This window comes from Rhinatrema bivittatum, chromosome 2 (assembly GCF_901001135.1).
Source record: "Rhinatrema bivittatum chromosome 2, aRhiBiv1.1, whole genome shotgun sequence".
Taxonomy (NCBI): Eukaryota; Metazoa; Chordata; class Amphibia; order Gymnophiona; family Rhinatrematidae; genus Rhinatrema; species Rhinatrema bivittatum.
The window spans coordinates 707,376,257-707,395,180 of record NC_042616.1 but is presented as its reverse complement, the minus strand read 5'-3'; the positions used below and the strand labels follow the sequence as shown (position 1 = coordinate 707,395,180).

At 44.2% G+C, this 18,924-nt stretch overlaps 1 protein-coding gene across 1 annotated transcript in view; it reads right to left on the bottom strand.

The window, feature by feature from the left end:
• The window catches only part of TMEM67 (transmembrane protein 67), a 624,701-nt gene that overhangs the window by 31,446 nt on the left and 574,331 nt on the right, over window positions 1-18,924 (bottom strand). Inside the window, 1 exon segment of the mRNA XM_029591688.1 lies at window positions 9,336-9,438. Within this exon segment, the coding sequence (XP_029447548.1) occupies window positions 9,336-9,438 (103 nt within the window).

The following is an 18,924-nucleotide window of genomic DNA, read 5'->3' as shown; positions in this document are numbered from 1 at the left end:
TGGCACTAAACCTTGAGAAAGGGATGTGTTGATAATTTCTGCAATTGGTTTTGAGATGGGGTTTGGTATGGCGATGAGGAGATTTGTAGGTAATGGGTCTGATGGGTGGGTGGATGGTTTGAGTTTCTTGAGTGTATTTTCAATCTCCAGTGAAGAAGTGAGTTCGAATGAATTCAGGCTTGTGTTTTGTTGAGGCAGGGCTATGAGATGGTGTGTTAGGGTGAGGCTGTTGGTTGTGACTGTTGTTGTTGTTTTGTTTTTTTTTTTATTGCGAGGAGGTGATATCCAGTGAGGACGTAGAGTAGATGAGAGGTAAGTGACAGGCGGAGGTGACAGTAGAATCCTGTTAGGGGTAAGTCCGATGCTGGATCCCAAAGGTGGTGTGAAGAAATTGTGCTATAAGAACTATGTGGTAAGAGAAAGGTTAAGGGCTGCTCCTGCAGGGCTGCACTAAGGGGCGCACAAAGGGGCTGGCCCCTCTGTCGCGCTCTTCGGCGTGTGACGCCCGGTGCTCGACGCCGGGAGGAGCAGCTGGGGTTTAAATCCCCCACTTACCGCAGCTGATGACATCTCGGAGGGGCTCCGTCCTGATAGGCTGCATGTCGGATGGGCGGAGTGGAGGGCCTAGATGCGTGGCCGGCGCTGAAGCCTCGGAGGTGAGTGCTGTGAGGAATTAGGCCTTGCCCCAACGGGCTTCAGCGCCGGATGCACAGGCCTGGAGCTGCCGTCTGGGTCGGGTAGAGCGTCGGCGGCGATCGCAGTGGGCAAGAACGCCAGGAGGAGCGGCTGGGGTTTAAATCCCCCGCTTACTGCAGCTGATGATGTCTCGGAGGGGCTCCGTCCTGATAGGCTGCGTGTCAGATGGGCGGAGTGGAGGGCCTAGCCGCGTGGCCAGCGCTGGAGCCTCGGAGGTGAGTGCTGTGAGGAATTAGGCCTTGCCCTGACGGGCTTCAGCGCCGGATGCGCAGGCCTGGAGCTGCCGTCTGGGTCGGGTAGAGCGTCGGTGGTGATCGTGGTGGGCAATAACTCCGGGAGGAGTGGCTGAGGTTTAAATCCCCCGCTTACCGCAGCTGATGACGTCTCGGAGGGGCTCCGTCCTGATAGGCTGCATGTCGGATGGGCGGAGTGGAGGGCCTAGCCGCGTGGCTGGCGCTGGAGCCTCGGAGGTGAGTGCAGTGAGGAATTAGGCCTTGCCACGACGGGCTTCAGTGCCGGATGTGCAGGCCTGAAGCTGCCGTCTGGGTCGGTAGAGCGTCGGCGGCGATCGCGGTGGGCAAGAACGCCGGGAGGAGTGGCTGGGGTTTAAATCCCCTGCTTACCACAGCTGATGAGTCTCGGAGGGGCTCCGTCCTGATAGGCTGCGTGTCGGATGGTCGGAGTGGAGGGCCTAGCCGCGTGGCGGCGCTGGAGCCTCGGAGGGTGAGTGCTGTGAGGAATTAGGCCTTGCCCCGACGGGCTTCAGCGCCGGATGCGCAGGCCTGGAGCTGCCGTCTGGGTCGGGTAGAGCGTCGGCTTCGATCGCGGTGGGTCAAAAGATGTCTTTTGACATCTTCCTGGTGGGTATTCAGTCCTGGGAAAATATCAAGATGTCATCCAAGTACACGACGACACATTGGTAGAGTAGATCACGCAGCATGTCGTTCATCATGTTTTGGAAGACAGCCGGGGCGTTGCACAGGCCGAAGGGCATCACCAGGTATTCAAAGTGCCCATCCCGGGTATTAAAAGCAGTCTTCCATTCATCTCCAGAGCGGATGCGAACGAAGTACCAAATGTGCCTGATACTTCACTTTCGATGCACATCCAGCATGGCTCTCTGCTTCAACGGCATGGGAGAAGACTTATACGTCACACATATCCAGCATAGCTCCCTGCTTCAACGGCAGGGGAGAAGAAAAACAACCAATAAGGGCTAATAACATAGTCTGGGTAAAACAAATAAGCATGGGTGCAGCTTGCTTATTGCGGCGGCTACTACCCCTAACGAATCAAGCTAGATATTTCACTTGGATGCAGCTCCATCACTGCTCTCTACATTAAAGGTGGGGGTGGAAGGGAAATAGAACCAAGAGCTAAGAGAAACAGATAAGTATGAGAGAAAATATGGGTGAAGCTTGCTGGGCAGACTAGATGGGCCATTTGGTCTTCTTCTGCCGTCATTTCTATGTTTCTATATGTTATGAAGTTATAGGCTCCTTTGAGATCAAGCTTGGAGAATATCTTGGCTCCCTGTAGTCTATCGAATAGCTCTGAGATGAGTGGTTGGGATAGCGATCCTTTACAGTGATCTCATTTAGACCTCTATAGTCAATGCATGCACGTAATGTTCCGTCTTTCTTCCCCACGAAGAAGAAGGCTGCGCCGGCAGGAGACTTGGAGGGTCTTATGAAGCCTTTCTGAAGATTCTCCTGTATGTACTCTGACATAGCTTTATTTTTCTACTACGGAGAGAGGGTAAAACCCTTCCTTTGGGTGGTTCTGTGTTGGGCTTCAAGTTGATGGCGCAGTCGTAGGATGTGTTGTGGAGGCAGCACGTCTGCGGCTTCTTGGAAAATACATCTTGAAAGGATGCATATTGAGCGGCAACCCTGGCAACAATGGGGTAATTGGCATAATTAATCAACTTCCCCACTGACATATACAATGTTTTTCCAATTCCAAGGAACAAAAAGAAAGGTGGAGGCATTCTCCTGGCAGCCAAAAGAAAATTTAACCTAAAAATTCATCCTACTTCCTCCTCTCACAAAAATGGAGACTGGGCCTTTTCAAATCCAAGGAACTTCAAATCTGCCTGATTTACTCTCCCCCTAGTGTACTTGAAAGTAACCCATCTCTCCTTATATAATTTTTAACCAAAAACATTGATATACACCTCCCAACTATTATTCTTGGGGACTTGAACTTACATTTTGATCGTCTCCCCTTAACTTCAGCCTGCGAAGCATTAATGACCTTTTTGAATGCCCTAGGATTTCAACAATATGTGACCAACCCGACTCACAAAGCTGGTCACACCCTTGATGTCATCTTTACCAACTCTCTTATTGAAACTAAACTGCCCCGTTGCACCCCTATTCCCTGGTCTGACCACTTCCGGATTGATACTTGCTGCACACTAAAACACTCACCAACTACTGTCTACAGCAAAAAAACTATCAACTTTCGAAAACAAGGTCAAACAGATGAAATTACTAAAGTGATGTCAGAAGATCTTAAAAATTTAGATCTCACAGATGCTGAAACAGCTACATCATCTTGGTTTAAAATTACCAGTAATATAGAAGAGAATTTCTGTCCTATACAGTCTAAAGTAATTAACACTGAAAAGATAATAAAAAAACCTTGGTACACCCCTGTACTAAAAACTATGAAAACAGAGCTCCGTAAAGCAGAAAAAGAATGGCGCAGAAACCAAAATTCTACTACTTTATTAAAATTCAAATCTTTGCTACACAAATATCGCCAATCCACTGATAAAATGAAGAAAGATTTCTACGCTGCTAGAATTCATCAATATCAATTCAACCCTCAAGCATTATTCCAATATGTCAAAAGCCTTGTAACTGCTCCAGTTCACACTAACCAAAACAATAACGATGACTCTAAATGTGAAGAACTAGCTACATTCTTTTATAACAAAATACAATCTATATTAATGCGATTCAAGTCTCATATTACACCAAATGCAAACATTAACCTCAACTCCAACTACATCAACAATTCCCCTACCAATACCCGACGCTTCTCACACCAACCAAGCTACATCTGCCATGCAAAATAAATCCGAATCTAAGCTTATTAATTTTGAGATTTCTACTGGTATTGAAGTTGAGTCAATTCTAAAGAAAATGAAACCAGCTTTCCACCCCACAGACATTATGCCCACCAAGATTCTTCTCTTAATACGTTCAACAATAGCAAGACCCATTGCAAAGATACTCAACAAATCAATCACCACAGGCATAGTTCCTTCTGTACTTAAACATGCTATCATAACTCCTATGATAAAAAAAACCAAACCTTGATTCATCTGATCCAGCAAACTATCGCCCAGTCTCAAACCTACCCTTCCTTTCAAAAATTATGGAAAAAATCATCAACAAACAACTAACTGACTACCTAGATGAACATCAACTACTTTTCCCTTCCCAGTTTGGGTTCAGAAAGTACCACAGCACGAAACGCTTCTGATTTCACTTTCAGAAGTGCTTCTAAAAGCTCTAGACGCTGGTAAATCATATCTCATCGCCCTACTTGATATATCAGCAGCTTTCGATACGGTTAATCACAATACCCTCATAATCCACCTCTCTGAAATAGGTATTTCTGGCTCAGCACTACTATGGTTCCAGTCATTCTTGAGCAACAGAACGTACAGTGTCAAAAGTGGACTAAGTGAATCCAAGGCAAGAAATCTCTCTCAAGGAGTACCCCAAGGATCCTCTCTTTCCTCTACATTATTTAATATTTACCTTACACCTCTATGCCGGCTACTATCAAAACTGCGTCTTCAATACTTCATCTACGCGGATGATATTCAGATACTCATACCAATCACCAGCACTATCACAAATGCCTTGATCACTTGGAATGCAGCCTTATTAGAAATTAAAACAATTCTCATGGACAATCAATTGGCTATTAATACCAATAAAACCGAGCTTATCATTGTTTCACCTCCAAAAAATGCATCCCCGAGCTATGCTGGTCTTTCACATGACACATCTGCTATTACTCAGCAAGTACGCAGCCTTGGCGTCTTAATTGACAGCAATCTCACGTTTAAAAAATTAATCGCGGATACAGTTAAAAGTGGTTTCTATAAGCTACATACACTAAAACGTATCAAACCTCTTTTATACCAATACGACTTTCGCACTGTTTTACAGGCGACTATTTTATCAAAGATTGATTACTGCAATGCATTGGCTTCTAGGGTCTTCCTAAAACTACAATTCAACCCTTGCAAATTTTACAAAACGCAGCTGCCCGCATCATCATATCACTCCAGCACTTCAATCATTACACTGGCTACCCGTGGCATCCAGAATAATATATAAATCCTTGACGCTGATTCATAAAGCCATCCACAACAGAGATATGAATTGGTTCACTGATCACCTACAATTCAAAACATCAATCCGCCCAACCAGATTCCAGCATTTAGCTAAACTGAAGATCCCTGCCACCCAACCTGACTAATCTTTCCACTACAAAAGAACGTTCATTCATCATTGCTGGATCCAGAATATGGAACACTATGCCATCAGAATTACGCCAAGAATTTTGCTACAAAAAATTTAAACAAAACTTAAAAACCTGGTTATACAAAAAAGCCTACTATTCTTGAACTGAGTCCTTTGCTTTGCGTTCTAGTTAGTCCCACAGACACTCATATTCTGATATTTATATTCATTATACAAAGTTTTATATGGATTGTATTCTTTCAGTTATAATGTTATATTGTAAAGCTCTATGCTGAATTAATGTTTGAATGTAAACCGAGGTGATGTTACTTACGTGCCCCAGTATATAAAAAACCCGTAAATAAATAAATAAATAAATAAAGGGTGCATGGCCTTCTCTAGCACAAAGAAGGAAATAGTCTCTGTATGAAGAGTACAGGTACGTAAGTTCACTGGTTCGTTGAGCAAGGTTACTTCACCCGGTAAGGGCTCCCCATGGATAGACGTTAGGAGTAATGGAGACATCATGGTAGTGGTGGGGATCCGCAAATGTTCCACTAGATGTTTATAAGAACATAAGAAAATGCCATACTGGGTCAGACCAGGGGTCCATCAAGCCCAGCATCCTTTTTCCAACAGTGGCCAATCCAGGCCATAAGAACCTGGCAAGTACCCAAAAACTAAGTCTATTCCATGTAACCATTGCTAATGGCAGTGGCTATTCTCTAAGTGAACTTAATAGCAGGTAATGGACTTCTCCTCCAGAACTTATCCAATCCTTTTTTAAACACAGCTATATTAACTGCACTAACCACATCCCTCCGGCAACAAATTCCAGATCTAATTGTGCACTTGAGTAAAAAAGAAAACTTTCTCCGATTAGTTTTAATATGAAATTTCCTCCTGCCCCAGAGTCCACTGAGGCAAGGGTCAGGTATTCTAGAGGTCTGCAGATTAAGAATACAGGAAGAGAGAGTGGAGGACAGGGTGCAGTTAGACCTAAGAAGAGTCCTCCCATAGGACTTAGGTCTGCTAGTTTCCCGGACATATAGGGCATGTTTGTACAGCATGACCAGCTTGTCCACAATACATGCATAGTCCCAACCTCTTTCGCGTTCTTCTCTCTTTTGAAGTCAAGTGACTGCGGCCTAATTGCATTGGTTCTTCTTTGCCAGCAACTGGACCTGAGGGAATAGGACTGGGTGGGCATAGATTTAAGTCGAGTCTCTCCCTGAAGTGGTCTTCTGGGTCTCTTGGCCTCTTGAACCTTGTCACGAAGTCGGCGATCAATTCTTGTTGCCAACATCATTAATTCAGCTAAGGTCTCAGGCCTCTCTCGAGCTGCCAGCTCATCTTTCAACCAGGAGTTCAGTTCTTCAAAGAAGAGGGTCTTCAGACATTTAGGGTCCCAATGTAATTCTGATGCCAACGTCTTGAATTCTATGGCGAAGTCTGGCAAAAGTTTATTACCTTGTTTCAGATGAACCAACATAGATCCTGCTGTGGTGTACCGGGCAGGTTCATCGAATACTGATCTGAACAGTTCAAGGAACCTGGCAAGATCATGCAGGAAAGGGTCATCGCGCTCCCACAGTGGAGAGGCCCAAGCCAATGCTCTTCCATCCAGATAAGACAAGATATAGGTGGTCTTGGCATAAGCTGTAAGAAAATGATTAGGTTGCAGAGAAAAGTGCATGCCAACACTGATTGATAAATACTTCTACATTCCAAACTTCCCCTGAGAAATGTGTTGGAGCAGATAGAGGTACAGTTGTCTTGACCGTCACACTTCTGGCGGTGTAACTTCTTTACCTGTGGTGGTCGGTGTATTCACCTGTGCGTGCAACTGGTTAAAGGCAGTTGTCAAGTTATCCAGCGAGTTCTGTTGTTCGGGAGATTCGCTGGGCCAGGCCTGGAATGGCCTGCAATGCGGTGAGCTGAGCCGAATCCTGAGAGTTAGCAATCTGTTATGGTTTTGAGGTGTTGGAGTGGATTCTTGGGTACTGTGGTGATGACCACATCCCTCGGGGAAGAGCCCCCGTGAGGAACCACAGTACTAGGCTAGACTCTAGACACGCAAACACAGAGATTTGTCTTTTATTATACAGAAGAATGATACCATCAGAGGTGGCAGTAGTGAGGTGATCCAGAAGTAGCAGTCCAGGAGTCCTGAGCAGAGTAGACCCGTCTTGCAATGATAGTATAGGGAATGCAGGATGCAGGTTCCCAGTGCTGATCTGTAGATGAGACAGACGGACAATGTTAGATTACTTACTAAGTTGGTAGCTGTATAGATGGAAATCCCAGCAGGCAGAAGTAGGTGAATACAGGCACCAAGGCAGGGACAGCAGGCGCTCAAGGAGCGAGTACCTGATCCCCGATAGGCACCTGAAAGAAAGCAAAGGGCCCCCGAGGAGCGGGTACCCAGGTTAGAGAAATACTCCAAAGGGCAGAGAGAGCTTCCAGCGGCAGCAAGGAAGCGGCAGAGTAGCTTAGGCCAGACAAGCCCAATCCTTGCAAACTTGAATTGTTAGCAAACGAAGGGCAGACTAAATACCCGGATGGCGTGACGTCACTTGAGGGGGTCGCCCCCGAGGTTCCCGCCATGATGTGGATAAAGATGTGGGTGCGTGGGCGCGCACACCCTAGGGGGGCCCTCAAGAGAACATGGTGGATTGCCTTGCCATTGCCGTTCCGGGGACGCCGGAGAAAGCGGTATGCAGACACGGCGGTAGCCATCTTCCCAAGGCTAGCAGGGAGAGCAGAGAGAAAGGTGACAGGCACAGAGGTCGAAGCCGTCTGAGACCGACCGACGCAACATCATGTAGAAGTGCGCGGTCCAAGATGGCTGTTTCTCTGTCCCCCTTTTCTTCCTGTGCTAGGTTGATCGCACTCCTCTTGTAAAGTTATCACTGCATGTTACCTTTGTAGAGTTTGCGTAGATATTGATGTTTTTCAGTTGTGGAACAGGAGAATCTGTTCTTTATGAAGGTATTGCTTCTCCTTGACATGCAATGATGCTCAAAATTTAATGAGAGAAAGGTAAAATTTGCTAAGTGTTTTAAGACAGGATTTTACTTAATTTCTTTTCATATGCATCTGAGCATTTTTTTATGTCTATATAGAACCGTCTAACTTTTAGTAAGCAAAGATTTTTATTTTTTATTCCCTTTACTCACCAATTCCTATGGACAAGGAGAATGCAAGTGTTTCAAAGGGTATTTAAAAGAGAAACTATCATAGAATAAATATCCAAACTATGACTCTAACCAATTTCAGAGGTTGGTGGTAACAGGAGAATAAATCTACATATTAACAGAGGAATATATGGGGCCTTTTGTTTTTAACACAGGACAGGAATAGTTTTATTTGCTGAACCCTGTAATTATATTTCTGACAGAAACATTTCTAATTATGATTTTGGATAAATCAAGCTCATAAGAACATGCCATACTGGATCAGACCAAGGGTCCATCAAGCCCAGCATCCTGTTTCCAATAGTGGTCAATCCAGGCCATAAGAACCTGGCAAGTACCCAAAAACTAAGTCTATTTCGTGTTACCGTTGCTAGTAATAGCAGTGGCTATTTTCTAAGTCAACTTAATTAATAGCAGGTAATGGACTTCTCCTCCAAGAACTTATCCAATCCTTTTTTAAACACAGCTATACTAACTGCACTAACCACATCCTCTGGCAACAAATTCCAGAGTTTAATTGTGCGTTGAGTAAAAAAGAACTTTCTCCGATTAGTTTTAAATGTGCCTCATGCTAACTTCATGGAGTGCCCCCTAGTCTTTCTATTATCCGAAAGAGTAAATAACCGATTCACATCCACCCGTTCTCATGATTTTAAACACCTCTATCATATCCCCCCTCAGCCGTCTCTTCTCCAAGCTGAAAAGTCCTAACCTCTTTAGTCTTTCCTCATAGGGGAGCTGTTCCATTCCCTTTATCATTTTGGTAGCCCACTCATAGTAGAGTGCACTTGTCATTTTTCAAACTAAATCTATAGAGCTCTGTTTTCTAAAATGAACAAAACAATATTTAAGCAGCAGACTTGTCTCAGCTATTTAAAAGCATATTCTTTATTTGTGCATCTTTGCTAGTCTGTGCCTATATGAATTCTATGGAAGTTTCTGAGGTGCTTACCATTATAAAAAATGCTTTTATCCATGGGTTCTAGGAGCTCCATGCCAAGAATTCGCTCAAGCAACAATTTGTCTTTTACAATATAATCCATGTCCTTATGAGCCTAGAACACAAAATACCAGAAACAAATGGTTTAAAAGGAAAAAAACCCAGCATTAATCTAATCTGTAAAATGTACATTCAAATTGGGAAAAACTGGGAAAAAAAGTTAAATAGGATATTATTAACTAGCCGTTAAGCCCGTAACAACGGGCTCGGTCCGTTTCCTTCCCACTCCCTCCCCCTCATTCTCCCTCCTCCTTCACTCTCTCCCCTCCCCCTCCCTCTCACTTCCCCTCTCTCTCACCTTCCCCCCTTCCATCTCCTCCCTCTCCCCTTCCCTCCCCCCCTCACCTTCCCTCCCTCCCCCTCACCCCCTCACCTTCCCTCCCCCCCTCACCTTCCCTCCCTCCCCCTCACCCCCCTCACCTTCCCTCCCCCCCTCACCTTCCCTCCTCCCCTCACCCCCTCACCTTGCCTCCCTCCCTCTCACTCACCCCTCACCTTGCCCACCTTCCACTCCCTCCTCTCCCTTCAAAAATCCATCCCTCACCACCCCTCCCTCCCTTACCACCTTCCGTCCCTCCCACTTACCCCCTCCCTTTCTCACCTCCCTCTCTCACCTACCTCTCTCACACCTCCTTCCCCCTCTCTCACCCTCCCTCTCTCACACCTCCCTCCCCCTCTCTCTCACCTTCCCTCCCTCTCCTCAGTCACTCCCCCTCTCTCAATCCCCTCCCCTTTAAGATCATCCACAACCGGCAGATCTCGGGGGGGGGGGGGGGTCCCTCCCGCGCGCACGGCGCCGCTGCTTCTCCTCCCGCTCCTGCCGGCAGATCTCGGGGGGGCTGTCACTCCCACGCGCGGCAGCGGCACCGCTGCTTCTCCTCCTGCTCGTCATCGCGGCTGCCGCCGCTCCTGCTCCTCCCACTCCTGCTTCGCGGCCGCCGCCGCTCCTGCGGCCCCACCGCCATTTTTTCGTCGCTACTGCTCCTCCCGCTCCTGCGGCCCCACCGCCATTTTTTTTTTTTCGGGCACGCACGGCTCTGACCGACGTGCTCGCCCGCACATGCGCGGTAGAGCTGCTCTCTACTGCGCATTTGCGGGCCGTCGGTCAGAGCCCATTTATAAGGTAGATTGTATATCAACAAAATGAGTATAACTTGAAAATATAGTGCATTTAGAAAGTATTCAGATCCCTTCACTTTTTCCACATTTTATTACTTTACAGTCTTATTCTAAAATGAATATGTATTTCCAGTCCTCAATCTACATACAATATCCCATAATGATGAAACAAAATCAGATTTGTAGAAATTTGTGTAAATTAAAAAGGCATCAAACCTGAAATATAACATTTACATAAGTATTCAGACCTTTTGCTAAACATTCAAAGTTGAGCTCAGGTGCATCCTGTTTTCATTTATCATCCTTGAGATGTTTCTCCAATTTGCTTGGAGTCCACCTGTGGTAAATTCAATTGATTGGACCAGATTTGGAAAGGCACACACCTGTCTATGTAAGATCTCAAAGACATAGTGCATGTCAGAGCAAAATCAAAGCCATGAAGTCGATGGAATTGTCTGTAGACCTCTAGATTGTGTTGAGGCACAGATCTGGGGAAGGGTAGAAAAAAATTGTTGCAGCATTGAAGGTACTGAAGAAACAGTAGTGTCCATCATTCTTAAATGGAAGAAGTTCAAAACCACCAAGACTCTTTCGAGGGCTGGCCACCCCCCAAAATCGCAAACAGGGGAAAAGGGCCTTGGTCAGGGAGATGACCAAAAACCCGACGGTCATTCTGACAGAGTTCCAGTACCTTCCAGAAGGACAACCATCTCTGCAGCACTCCACCAATCAGGCCTTTATAGTAGCGTAGCTAGACGGAAACCAATCTTCAGTAAAAGGCACACATCAGCTTGCTTGGAGTTTGATGAAAGATTCTTAAAGGATTCTCAGAGCATGAGAAACAAATTCTCTGGTCTGATGAAACCAAGATTGAACTCTTTGGTCTGAATGACAAGAGTCATGTCTGGAGGAAACCAGGCACCGCTCATCCCCTAACAAATATCATCCCTACGATGAAGCATGGTGCTGTGGGGATGTTTTTCAGCTGCAGAAACTGGAAGACTAGTTAGGATCGAGGGAAAAATGAATGGAGCAAAGTCCAGAGATATCCTTGATGAAAACCTGCTCCAGAGTGCTGGACCTCAAACTGTTTTGAAGATTCACCTTCCAACAGGACAACGATCCTAAGCACACAACCAATACAATACAGGAGAGGCTTCTGCACACGTCTGTGAAAGTCTTTGAGTGGCCCAGCCAGAACCCGGACTTGAACCCTATTGAACATTTCTGGAGAAACATGAAAATAGCTGTGCATCAATTCTCCCCATCCAACCTGACGGAGTTTAAGAGGATCTGCAGAGAAGGGAGAAAATCTCCAAATCCAGGTGTACCAAGACTGTATGTCAAACCCCAAAAGACTTGAGGCTGTAATTGCTGCAAAAGGTGCCTCGACAAAGTACTGAGTAAAGGATATGATTACTTATGTAAATGTGATATTTCAGGTTTTTGTTTTTTTTTTAATTAATTTGCACAAATTTCTACAAACCTGATTTTGCTTTGTCATTATGGGGTATTGTGTGTAGATTGAGGTGGGAAAAATGCATATTATCCATTTAAGAATAAGGCTGTATAATGTAACAAAATGTGGAAAAAGTGAAAGGGTCTCAATACTTTCTCAATGCACAGTCAATATGCTGAATTATAGTTTACCTCAGTTCAACTGACAATTTTCCAACATTATAATTCAGTCTGGTTTATAATAACTACCAGCATACCTCACCATGGGGACAATGTAATAAAACCCATGCCAAAACCAGCATTATTTTGCATTGATTTTTTATACCATGCATGGTAAAAACCAGCTGACCCGCTTGATGTTATAACATGATATGCAAATAAGACTAGTGTTAAAAATCCCTAATACGTAAAAAAACAAAAAAAACCCCACCAAAAAATATTTATTTATATTCCACTTTTTGGCAATTCAAAGCAGATTACAATCAAGTACTGTAGGCATTTACCTATCCCCATAGGGTTTACAATCTAATTTGCAACTGAGGCAATGGAGGGTAAAGCATCTTGCACAAGGTCACAAGGAGCAGCAGTGAGATCTGAACCCTGGTTTCCCTGGTTTGAAGCCCTCTGCTCTAACCACTAGGCTACTCCATCATAGTGGAACAGACTTTTTTTTGGTAGCCTGGATAACTGTTATCCTGATGCTGCTTTCAGCCCAACATGTTTGAGATGTGCATAAGCCCCAATGCAGAAAGTAGCAGGAAACATAGGTGCAAAAATTGGCAATAATATAAAAAATGCTGCAGAGTTCCTTATTGGTTTTTTTAAGTGACATAGGCCAAATTGAGGTGTAACTGGGTGTGCACAGATGTCCATCAAATTTTCTAGGACACTCCTCCTTGCAGAAGAATAAAGGCAGCTCCTTTCAGGGACATGTGCTAAGTGTTAGAAGCTGGTTAGAATTGGTGTTTGAAGCTTTACTTTTATGATCGCTGAGTGGTGCCTTTTTGCTCCTTGTTTTTCCCTCGCTGTACCTTTCCTTTTGTCTTTTGTGTTACTGAGTGTATCTTTTGAGTGCATCTGATTGCTAGTTTGTAATTGTCTGTCTGGCTTTGACTGCTTGTTTATGTTCTTGAAATTGTGGAGTGGGTGTTCGTGGCTGTGGTAAGAATAGAGCATGATAGAAGGGATAAGAGGAGTGTGGTGCATGAGTCAGTTGAGCATAGTCAGGGAGGGGAGATGGGGCAAGAGGTAGAGGGTGCAGCTAGAGGGGATGGAAAAGAAGACAGGTGGAGTTTCCAGAACAAGGGGAGAAAGGATGGGAGCAGGAGTAGTGCACAAGAAAATAGGGACCTACACCACTCCTCTGATAGCAACAAACAGGTGGAAACCAGTAGCCCAGAGCTGGAGGAGAAGCAGTGGCAGCAAAATGTGCATTTCTTGGAAGAGAAGGACCTTCTAATGTGGCAGATATGTGCTCTTTGGTCAGAGGTCATCCACCAAGGTGAAGGGGATGACAAAGGATGTCAGTAGCCTGTCAGTGGCCACCAGGACAGTGGAGCAGCTCAAGCACCATTGGCAGGACACCAGGGCGTCTGTCAAGGCCAAGCTGGCACCAACTAAGCAGTCCAGTCGCTGGACTGAAGTGGGCCTGCCATGTGAGGTGCAGCTTACCCCAGCAGAAGACCTAATCCAGGCGATTCTGGAGCGGGACTATGTGACAGGTGCCCATATTGGAGGCACAGATTTGGATGCTATAGAAGGAGGTGGTCAGCAGATGGTGGAGACAGAAGGGCCTACTCCAGAGGGGCCTATCATGGCCGAAGAGAGCCAGGCCCAATATGCACCCATGGAAACAGAATAAGAACCAATTATAAACTGCTGTTTTTAAGCAAGACAGTGGTAGCAACACAAGAGGACAGTCAGTTGGTTGAGCGCCACCTCACATGGCCAGAGCCAGACACATCGTCTGAAATCTCAAATGTTCTTCTGACATCTGTGTAGATGGCAAGTCTCCAGGTGATGCTGTGGCCGGTGGTGGGCCTGCGGATGACAGCGTTGTTCCACTGATACAAGCCCCATCCTCTTGCATGGATGTGATGATTGATCAGCTTGCTGCACAACTGATCACGAGGCAGGAACTCACGCTGTCCCATGCGTTTTGGACCTGCCCGCCTATTCTTTGTTTTTGGCGGCGGATTGCTGACTACATGGCCGATTTATTAGACACGGCATTCCCAATCTCCCCACTGTGGTTACTATTCGGCTGTATTTCCCCAATACGTATCCGAGACCCTGGCGCTCGCATGCTACTGCGCAAGGCCTGTTTGGTAGGCCTGAAAATGATACTTTTACAGTGGAGGTCATTGGAGTCCCCTTCTTTTTGGGCTTGGAGGAACGGGCTACATCAGATGATGTTAATGGAAAAATTGGCGTCCCATTCATCCCCTCAGAATAGACGTCGATTCCTCGCAAGGTGGGAGCTATATATACAGTCGCTGTCACCCTATGCCCGTAGCTTAGTCTTAAATGATTAAATGAGTCGAGATTCAATTTATACATCAGGTACCATTGTTGGTTTCACGGCTGAAGATGAAAGGCTTGATATCATGTACACTCACTCTGTGGGGGGGGTTGGGAAGAGGGGGGGGGAGAAATTTGCCTTCTTACATTGTTGTATTTGTTGGACTGTGAGGTGCTCAGTTGTGCTGTATGCTCTTGTTGTTTTTGAAAATTTAATAAAATGTTTAAACATAAAAAAAATAAAAAAAAAGTCCAGTGTGTGGAGGACTATATATGCAGAGATGGAGCACATGCAAAAGAAAATGCACTAGATGTGCAGAGAAGCCAGAATGTCACCAAGGGAAAGCAAAGCTGCAGCCAATGTGATGTCAAATAGCATTTGTTCTTCATCTGTTGACATTGCTGGTGTCCTACGTGGTCTTCACTCCACTTTGTGGGATGTAAATAGACAACCATTTTGGAGACTGTTTTCAAGGGCGATTATTCAGATGAACTGAACCAAATCACGGTGAACCTGGAAGATGTAGTAGGCCTGATTGACAAACTGAATAGTAAATCACCCGGACTGGATGGTATACACCCCAGGGTTCTGAAAGAACTAAAAAATGAAATTTCAGACTTATTTCAATTAATTTGTAACCTATCAATAAAATCATCCATTGTACCAGAAGATTGGAAGATGGCCAATGTAACCCCGAAATTTAATAAAGGCTCCAGGGATGATCGGGGAAACTACAGACCGGAGAGCCTGATTTCAGTGCCGGGAAAAATCGTGGAAACTGTTATAAAGAATAAAATCACAAAACATTTAGATAGATATAGTTCATGGGAAGAGCGAGAGAGAGGAGGTGAAAGCAAAGCCAGCGGCCTTCCGGAGGTGAGGGGGATTCCTGGCCTCAAAGGTGTTCCAGCTAGCCTAATTCTGACTGACGTCACTGGAGGGCGACATGGCGACACGTTGAGGGCCTTTAAAATCAGACCCAGTAGCGGCACACCACCTAAACCATGCGCGCAGCTTTGTTTCAATTTGTCTTAATTTGGAATTTGCCTCCAAACTCTCTTCCCTTTTTTATTTTTAATCCTGACTGCCTCCTTTAAACTCTCAACACCTCCATCTAACAGGACCTTGAGATTTGATCCTACATATTGAGCATTGAAGTGTCTGTTTTTGTCCTTTGTGATTACCTTGTTGAAATGCCTCACTCTGTGAGGAAACAGAGGGCAAGGGAAAAAGAAACCTTGCCCATACCAGTAACAGTGATATCGGGCCCGATGGACACCCACATGAGATGGAGAGAATTGGAGCCGGGAGTGAGCTCACTAGGAGAAGGTCGGGAAGAAGCTTTACCCAACACCTCCTTAGAGCTACAAACAACACTGTCCCCGGTATATCGGGTGGCGCCAGTGAATCCTGCTGAGGACAGATTTTTGGAACATCTACGTGTAGAGATGGCTGAAGGCTTGTCACAGAGGGTCAAGAAGTCAAGTCGGGGCCAGGACTGATTTTCATATGCCTCAGCCGAACACCGGTGAAGATACAAGAAAAGGGGGAAGTCTGTCAATAGTTGGAGATCAACTTGAATTTCCATAAATTAAGAAAACAGATCTGATAAGACCTTCAGAGATTGCTCGAGTCAATTTGGGAAGCTTTGCAAGCATTAAATACCAACATATTTAATCAAACGGTACCCATATATAATTATATGGGGAATTTTGGTACTAGATTAAATCAGATGGAAAAAGAAGTAACACAAACAAAAAAGTCTGTTGAGAAAATAAAGGAGGAAATAAAAGAAAAATCTGAAATACATCTCTCTTTAATTAAGGAAAATCAAATGCTTTCCTCAAAGATGGAACAGTTGGAGAATCAGATTAGCGTTAAGAACTTAAGATTTATAAATTTTCCTAAAGACCAGTTTACACCTCCTAAGGAGATGTTGAAAAGGTATATGCTTGAGACCTTGAAGATCCCTGAGCAGGCTCTTCTCTTACATCAAGAGTCTTTTATAATACCACCATTCAAAAAGAAAGATATACAAGATCAGAAAGGTGCTCAGATTTTGGTTCCAACTGAAACATCAGTACTAAATGTGACCGAAATATTGGAAACCTCTCAAGAGAAATTGATTACCCCTGCAACTTTGGTGGTATCTTTTCTCTTGGAGGCGGAAAAACAATGGGTACTTAGAATGTACTTTAGACATCGCTTAGCTACCTTTTTGAATTTAAGAGTTAGTGTCTTCCCGGACATGTCCAGGACAACACAGAAAAGGAGAAAGCAATTTCTACTATTAAAACCTAGAGTAATTGAATTAGGAGAGTCATACCTCCTTAAATTTCCTTGCAAGTGTGTTATAAGATACCAAGATCTCATGCATATTTTTTTTGTACCTAACCAGTTTTCTCTTTTTTTGTCTAACAAGATAATACCAATGACTAGTTCCTCACCAATTTTGACAGAATAATTGTCCCGCTTAATTCTTGTATTGATCCCGTATGATGTAAAAGTACTCTGTGTAATGTAGGTAATTTCTTGCTTTTTATAAATGGAAACATTTTTCTTACAGTTGTGATAAGGTCCCCTTTTGAGGACTAATAAGAGAGAGAATAGAATATTACTATTCCCTTTTTTTTTCCTTTAAAGTATATTGGAAAGCTTATTTGTTAATATTGAAATAATATAACAAGTACAAAAAAGAATATTTAAAGTTATCAAAGCTCTCCTTGTATTTCATGCCAAGATGTTAATGCTTGTAATCTTATTGTGAAAATTAATTAAAAAAAAAAAAAAAGATAGATAGATAGATATGGTTCAATGAGAAACAGCCAACATGGATTTACCAAAGGAAAGTCTTGCCTCACAAATCTCCTACATTTTTTGAAGGGCTGAATGAACATGTGGACAAAGGTGAACTGGGAGTTATGGTGTATTTGGATTTTCAAAAGGTGGTTGACAAAGTCCTGCATGAGAGGCTTCTATGAAAACTAAAAAGTCATGGGAAAGGAGACTATGTCGTTTTGTGGATTGCAAACTGATTAAAAGACAGGAAACAGAGTAGGATTAATGCTACAGATTACCCCTCAAAATGCTACAGAACACTGTAGCCAGAACCCTCTCCAACGCTCACAAATACGACCATATTTCCCCTATACTGAAGGACCTACACTGGCTCCCTATTCCCTCCCGCATCCTCTTTAAATCCCTGACCATTATACATAAAGCCTTATATTCCCATCACTCCAACTGGCTGGCAGATCCCCTCCAATTTGCCTGCTCGAATCGTCCGACAAGGACCACTAACAAAGGGTCCCTCCATGTGCCATCCCTAAAGAAAGCACACCTCACAGCTACAAGGGATCGGGCGCTCTCCATTGCTGGACCTATGCACTGGAACTCACTCCCAACCTACCTCAGACTTGAACCTTGCATCACCAAATTCAGAGCCCAGCTCAAAACCTGGCTATTCAAAACAAGCCTTTCCCCAACACCCTTGATGAATATTGAATTGTGATGGATCATGACCTGAATTTGACTATGACCTTGTTCTTATGACATTATAGTTCACTTGTTGTTTGTTCCTATGCTTATCTGCTCTCCTTATGGTTTTTTGTACCCCTTACCCTTCCCCTGTTACTTGTAATTTCCGTTGCTTTTGTTCCATGTAAACCGAGGTGATGTTTCGACTAACATCGGTATAGAAGACTTTTTAAATAAATAAATAAATAAATAAATAAATAAATAAATAAATAGGATTAAATGGTCTGTTTTCACAGTGGATACATTTAAACACTGGAATGCCTCAGGATCTGTACTTGGACTGGTGCTTTTTAATATATTTATAAATGATCTGGAAAGGGGTACGACGAGGGAGGTGATCAAATTTGTGGTTGATACCAAATTATGCAGAGTAGTTAAATCTCAAGCAGACTGTGATAAATTGCAGGAGGACCTTGCGAGACTGGAAGACTGGGCTTCGAAATGGCAGAAGAAATTTTACGTGGGCAAGTGCAAGGTGATGCATATAGGGAAAAATAACCCTTGGTGTAGTTACACAATGTTAAGTTCTATCTTAGGAGTTTCCACTCAGGAAAGAGATCTAGGCGTCATAGTGGATAATACATTGAAATCATCATCTCAGTGTGCTGTGGCAATCAAAAAAGCAAACAGAATGTTAGGAATTATTAGGAAGGGAATGGCAAATAAAACGATGGATGACATGACGACTCTGTAGCGTTCCATGGTGAGACCATATCTTGAATACTGTATGCAGTTCTGGTCTCCGCATCTCACAAAAGATATAGTTGGACTGGAGAAAGTACAGAGAAGGGTGACCAAAATGATAAGGGGTATGGAACGGTTGCTCTATGAAGAAAGGCTAAGGAAGTTAAGGCTGCTCAGTTTGGAGAAAAGACGATTGAGGGGGGATATGACAGAGGTCTACAA